Source organism: Etheostoma spectabile, chromosome 21 (assembly GCF_008692095.1).
Source record: "Etheostoma spectabile isolate EspeVRDwgs_2016 chromosome 21, UIUC_Espe_1.0, whole genome shotgun sequence".
NCBI lineage: Eukaryota > Metazoa > Chordata > Actinopteri > Perciformes > Percidae > Etheostoma > Etheostoma spectabile.
In genome coordinates, this window is record NC_045753.1 from 18,858,918 (window position 1) to 18,866,237 (window position 7,320).

At 38.5% G+C, this 7,320-nt stretch overlaps 1 protein-coding gene across 1 annotated transcript in view; it reads left to right on the forward strand.

The window, feature by feature from the left end:
• Nucleotides 1–1,205: 1,205 nt before the first annotated feature.
• Nucleotides 1,206–7,320, forward strand: part of pde6c (phosphodiesterase 6C, cGMP-specific, cone, alpha prime) — a 32,715-nt gene continuing 26,600 nt past the window's right edge. The window contains exons 1-4 of the mRNA XM_032502442.1: nucleotides 1,206–1,273; nucleotides 2,336–2,562; nucleotides 2,669–2,776; nucleotides 3,627–3,782. Of these exons, the coding sequence (XP_032358333.1) occupies nucleotides 2,374–2,562; nucleotides 2,669–2,776; nucleotides 3,627–3,782 (453 nt within the window). The 5' untranslated portion in view covers nucleotides 1,206–1,273; nucleotides 2,336–2,373. The remainder of the gene's footprint in view (nucleotides 1,274–2,335; nucleotides 2,563–2,668; nucleotides 2,777–3,626; nucleotides 3,783–7,320) is intronic.

Consider the following 7,320-nt stretch of genomic DNA (forward strand, 5'->3'; position numbering starts at 1 on the left):
AAATCCATGAAATAATAAACTTTTCTCATTATTAACAATAACAAAAGATGGAAATCATTTCAAAAATGTTTTTGCTATCTATGACGGTTTGATTTCTAATATTAGCTCAAAACACCATTCAAGTGACAGCCTTAGTTGTGTTTCATTACCAGCTTGTAGCTAAGCTAGCAGTCATTTCAAAAACGTTTTAGCTATCTGAGTGTTGCTAACATTAGCTCAAAACACCAATCACTGGCTACAAGTTTGATTGAACTTGTAGCCAGCAGTGAACCAACTTCGTTAAGTAGCTAGGTCCATTTTTACTGTATTGACATCTCTCATTAGCATCTTGTATGCGATTAGTCACAAAGTGACGCATGCGCAACTCACATCTTCACTCGTCGCAAAGTGACGCTTGCGCGACTCACGTCTGCACTCGACTTACATCGGGGAGTGACAAGGGTAAAGGTGCTCACTAATGGGCTAAAAGCCAACTCCAGATTCACTCTCATTTAGGGACGCTTTGTCCGCTTGGCCTTTCCTTATATTTGCATTTCTTCTGGCTTTGTGTCCGCCATTTTTGTGACTTCTACTTGGATGTGTGCTCACGATATGGCACCTGGTCACAACGTTTTTTTGGAGGTTGACACCCTGAAAAGTCCCATACACATAACATAAGAAAATACAGGCAAAGGGCAGGGTTTGTGCAGATACAGACACCTCACACACTTCTAGTTGGTAATGATCGAGTATACTAGTGAGTAAAGGATGATTAAGAGGGATTTATTTCTGTATAGGTTTATGCATGTTTCTTTGAATAACTGTTCAAAAGAAGATGGTGTGTCAACAGAATGTGTGGTTGCATCGTGACCACTACAGTGTATAACCCAGACACACAACAAACCAGTTTGGGTGGCCCCGTGTGTTCGCTTCATCCAGGGCAACGGGCAGTCCGGTGTAATAGATTTGAGAGTTGTTAAAGACCAGAAAACCCAGACTTCCTAATTCATTTGATTATTAAAGCTATAGCAAGTAATGGGAAACAGTTTCATATGATCGCAATTAAAATGGCATCGGAGAGAACTTTCAACAAACGATGTGTGTTCCACAGTGCACCGCCCATTGTCATGTTTCGAGACACTCCGGATTTGATAATCACACGTACCCCACCGCACGTCACGGATATGACGTCAACGCGCTATAATTCAAACTTCAGGAAACGAAAGCGTTTGGTTAGAAAACGGTCTGTTACAAACACACCGGTGTCAGGGGATATCTGCAGTTTGCTTTATCTGTAAGTAAATATGTTGTAATTACCACTGTTGGTAATCTTCGTTTTCATTAATAGACAGCGTGAATTTAAAGCATATATCGATGATCTTTGTGAAAGACTGGCTGTATGGTGGGGGATAGGCGTTAATCTAATTTATGTAGATGATTTAATTGTTATGTTTTCATATAGTGCTTGCATACAGCCACTGCAAAAACTACGGACTACAGTATGACATCAAATCAAAAGAGAGTGTTGTAATGATTGCCAGAACTAAGGAGGACAGGAAGCTATGCTTTCCCTCTTTTTACATGACAGGGCAAGAGCTAAACGTAGTTACTAAGGGAAAACACCTGTGCTACATATTTAGGGATGAGCTTTGTGACGATGATGACATACAGTGCCAGTTCTGTAAATTATGTGGACAAGCAAATATGCTGGCACACTAATATTATGTGTACTGAAGCATTTAAAACAATTCTGCTCAGAGCATACTGTACTCCACTTTTATACCGCTCACCTATGGTGCAGCTACAGTAAAGCAAAGATAAATAAGATAAAAGTGGCATACAATTATGCACTAATTGTCCAAGATGGAGCAGTGCTAGCCATTTGTTTGTGACGAGTAATGTTCCCACCTTCCATGCTGTGCTGAGGATTTTTTTGTACAGATTAATGTGCCGATTAACAGAGTCAAATAATAACATTTTAAGTTGCTTAACCAACCCTGCACTTAGCTAGTGATACCAGATATACCACCCAATCTGGATAAATGACTGTAAATGCGTAACTTCATTGTTATGCAACATTAGGGACATATATGTTTATTTTCTATCAATTTACACTAGTAATTTGTAAAGCCGATTGCATAATTACATATTATGCTATTTTTATTTAATAGCACGTCTGTATGCCAGCCTTTTGTTTATAGTTTATTTGGGATATTTCATAAGCAATTACTGTTTTTCCATTACACTTGATTATTTATTGTCCAGTTGATTTCAGTCAATATAACTCAATACATCTGGTGAATTTAACATAAACACAAGTGAAATGTATGTGTTTTTTGTTTGTTTTTCCTTTTAGAAGTCCAGGTTACCTCCTCAACTCCCAAGCAAGCAGCCATGACATCTAAAGGTGCCAAAGAAAGCATCGTCACCAGGTTGGGTTTCAAATCCAGCAGCTCTGGCTCCAAGGCTGAGGCAGAGCTGGAGAAAGTCAGAAAGGAGAATGCTCACCTCAGGAAAAAGATTGATGAGATGGCCAAACGACACATCAAACCACCCGACTCAGAAAAAAGCAAGCTGCTGGAGGTAAACCTTTATTCATTGAGCAATTTTAGGTTTGACTTAATCCCCTGCCTGCCTGTCTTTTGCCTGTTTGTAATGTGTATATGTTATCTTATGTTGATTACTTTAGAGGATTCTTTCCCTCGAGACGCTGCGGGAGAGAAACAATCAGCAATTGCTCATTAAAGAGCAGGAACTAGAAACAACGAGACAGCAACTGTCAGCTAAAGGAGGAGAGGTATGTACACATGACACATTTTTGCAGAAATAGATATGACTAATAGAAATAGATATAGGTATGTCCATCTAGACAGACAGACTGATGTGGACACGCTGAGGCAACAGTTTTCTGCCCAGGTCGAGGAGATGTTTTGCTCCTCAACTTGTGAACATTGGTTGCACTTTTGGCATTGAATTGGTGGCATATGTATTGTTGGCAGTAGACAACTGTCAGACTGGGGTGGAAAAAACATACTAGAATCCCACTGAGCTGCCAGAAAAACAGTTGGGGGGAAATCGCTTCTATCCGATTCTGACAGCTGCTCAGCTAAGTGATGTTTAGACAGCCTGCGAAAAACGGCATACTAACACATGGCGTGTATGCTGTTCACTTGATATTTATAAACCAACTATCTTTCACTATTGTGGGTCTGTGTTTTTGACTCTGCTGGAGCAATCAATGCTGTCTATTTAAGGCCGTTGCTTATCCTTGTGAAATCTCTTCTATTGTTGTTGAAGTCGTTTTTTAAATTTTTTTTTATTTAGGCTATTCACAATGCCATCAGGCTAAAACTTGGAAACGGCATGCTGGTAAATGGAATATCAGCTATTCGTTTTCCCGGATGTTGTGAATGTGTAATGTGATGTAATCACACTTGCTTCTTTCTCGTTAACTTTAATTAACAAAAGTGTTTAAACCAGAGCTGCTCAGTGGCCAGTGCCAGCAGACTGATTTACTGTGTGAAGCAGATGATTGCTTGGTAGAAGAGCAAATATCTGCAGCAAACTCCCTCCGCGTGAACAAAGGTTAAGCGTTGTTGCGGAGGTTAGTCAAGGTGTTTGTTTATTCGTATTGCTGTGTATTTCAGGTGGTAGCGTCACTGCAGGCCCAGCTGGAGCAGCGGAGGAAGGAGGCCGAGCAGAAAGACGCGTTGTTCCAGAATTTGTCCCAGGAGACGGGGAACCTGAAAAACCAGCTGGCCACTGTTTCTGCCCGGTGCCAGTCCCTGGAAACACAGGCGGTGGTAGGTTAACCAATTTATAGCCCCTATATCTGTATAGATGTTCTCATTAGTTAGAAAAGTCTGCACTGCAATTAGAGAAGGTCTTATACCATTTTTTGCTTCCCGATACCGATTCATGAACTTCGGCCAATACCAAGTACTGAGCCAATACCATATATCTTATTTTGTTTTAACAACTACATAATACTATCCCTGTATGGATGTGATTTGTTGTCGGTCTGGCTTAGGTTAAACACCGACAATGAACGCCACAAAACTTTCTTTTATTATCCAGTTTGACAGTCAGTCATAATGGAAAAAGATCATAATTAAACAACTTTTAGTGTAGATTTTCTTTAGGGCTTTTTTACGTGGTATCGGATCGGTGCATAAACTCCAGTACTTCCCAATACCAGCGTTTCAGGCAGTATTGGAGGCGACACCGACACTGGTACATCTAACTGCAATTAAAGTTAGTCTCTTTTTCCATGTAACCAATTATCTTATTGCTAATGTGTACCCTTTTAATATTGTAGTTGGCTTTAAAATATGTCTTAACTACTTTTGCTGGCACAGGTCATTAAAAGACTAATGGTATCACGACGTTGATAATAAAAGTGCTTATTCAGTATTTTTAGTTCTTGATGACTAGCCCTTGGATATTATAAATAATTGTATTACAGGGAGTGAGTGAAAAAATGTAAATGGGGAAAACTTGGATTATTAGAACTCTGTCCTCTACCACCAGTTCTAATATCCTCTGTCTGATATTTTGTTTTCTCATTTTGTTATTGTGCTAATGCATTCGACATATTTTTGTTGAACGATAATATTGTTTGACGAATCAAATTCCAGTTAAGGGATCAGTTGACTTGAGCTCCACCAACGCTAGCGTCTGACTAACAGAAATGCGCTTTAAAGGAACATGTAAATGTATAACTTGATCAAAATTGGTATGACAATTGCCTCTGGCCGGGTTTTTAAATAACCATGGCACCTGTTTTCATCAGCAGCTAGTGCAGCTAAGAGAAACAGCATGTTTATTTTTACAGGTTAATTTTAAGTTCTAACGGAAACAGATTTTTGTTTTTCAGTAAAAGTGCATTTAAAGGAGACTTCTTTAGAAATGCAGGCACAGTTGTTTCTTTGTCCACTAGGTGGCCCTGTGTTGCCTCTGATTGTTTGCCTTAGCTGCTGACTTTACCTTGAAAAGCTAATACATGGCACAAAACGAAACACTGTACTTTTTTTTTTTTTCTGTTTCTCTTTTTCAGCCATCAATACCTGTACAATAACACATGACTTGTGAAAGATAAGATAACTTTGCCCAAGTGATACTTTCTCTGTGGAATTATATGATTAATGTTACACCTATGGTTGGCCAGTCCTCACAATTATAGACTCTCCTTTCGGGTCAAAAAGCAGCAGTGATTTCCAGTCAAAGCGTTTAATGCCTTGAACACAGCAGGCCCTCCCTACACTCTCACCGACCAATCATCAGGATTCTCCTTAGCTTCTGGAGAGGCATAAGTGGCCAAATCAAATGCTACTGGTAAATGAAATGGTAATTCAGAAATTTGGTTGGCTGAAGACCGACAGATCACATACCTCGGGGCTTTTGGGGCCCATAGTAAAACCTAATTCAAAGTTAGGCCTCAGTATAATGTCTTTATCTCAATAAAACTTCAAAATCAATTAAAAGCTCTAATTATAACCATGTGCTTCACATGCTTTAAAAAATGTAGTCCCTGTAGTCACATTATTGTTTCAGTTGTGACTAGAGCCAAAACAGTAGTTTTTTTTTTTTTTTACAAGAAAGATACAGATTTGTTTCGTTCCTCATAAAGGTCACCAGAATGCTGGAAATAATAACAATGTATTTTTTATAGCACTTTCCTAGACTCAGCGACGCTTTACAGTTGTGGTTACATAGACACAACAGACAAGGTTACATAACAGACAAGAGAAAAGAAAAACACACATACTGTAGGTGCATGGACAAGCAGAGGCAAGCAAGAGAGGTGGGCAATGAAAAGAAGGGAAAGTCTGTTAACAGGAAAAAACAAGTTTGAAGAGGCCTGTTTGACGGATGGTAGGGTGCTTGACAGTTTGTGATCGGGGGGGGGGAGGCGGAGGAAGGAATACTGTCTTTGAATCTAAATGTTTTTATGCCGCTACTTTCAGACTTATGGTCAGACAGTATTAAAATAGCAGAGTATGGACAAATGGATAAGAACACGTGGTACTTATTGACATATAGTCTCTTTTGATATCCGTGACCCTCAGGTGGATCTCCTTATCTCTCTCTTTTTGTTGTTCTAGCAAGCCCCTGCCTTAGCTCCTTCTGCATTACTAGAAATAATCCGACCAACACACCCTGACCAAACCTTTCTCTTGTTCATCGATTCACAGAAGCCTATTTTAAGGCTGAGCTTATGAGACATTTAAATCCATCTAGAAAAAGTTGACGAGCTCATGCTTGTCTGGATGTGTGGTAGAGTTCACAGAGATGATCGTTTAGATAACCACTGGGTTGCAAAGGGTTTGCTTAGTTTAGTTTAGTTTAGTTTATAGTTTATTTGAACATTTGTAGTTTTTAAACAAAAAACAAACAAAAAAACAAAACAAACAACAAGATTAAAATAAAAGATTTATATACATGCATTCCTGCATACATATAATTAGAATGACAGATAAATAAGGTCATGTACTTACTAGCACAATCTTCCAAATTTGAAAGTCATTCAAAAAGGAACAAAAATTTTCCATGTTCAAAAGGAGTAGGAAGAAGTTGATAAACAACTTATCAAGTCCGACCCCCTTTCTCTACTTTTATCCTTTAGAAATCTTATCTTCAGTTATTTACACAGTTATTTACACATCATAAAACACAGATGCATACATACACAAACACGTATAAACCCTTTTTTTTTTTTTTTTTTCCCTTCTTTACTTTCTATACATCTATCTATAGCAGATTACATAAAAACAGCCATACTGGACTTAGTAGACATGCTAGTATGTAGATATATTCGCATATGACATACCAGCATATAAAAAATACCAGATATGGACGTATCGGTATATAAATATATTAATATATAGACATACCAGCATATAAATGCCAAGAAACCACACAGTCTACTACAATACCATCACTTTAAGTCCTTTTCGTATCCCTTTTAATATATTAATTTTAAATAATCTCTTGAAATTGCTTGAGCTTAGGCATTGGGTGGGATCAGACATGTCAACCTCAGGTCAGGGCGACATGATTGAGATGACAGACGGGTCTTCTAGGGATGGATGTCAAGGAATTTGCTCTAGGGTCTGTGTCCTAGGTAGCGTTGCCAAGTCTATGAAAAAGTAAATAGATATTAACTTATTTGACATTATATGCAGTACAACAAAATTCTGTCCAAATAAAGTAAATAAAGTGGTGCATAGATTGATTACTTGCTCCGATGTGTGTAAGTGTTTTTTCTGCGTTATTAAAAATGAAGATGAACAATTTAGACCAGGAGGCCTACCAGTGATTTTAAGCCTGTGGCACAATTGT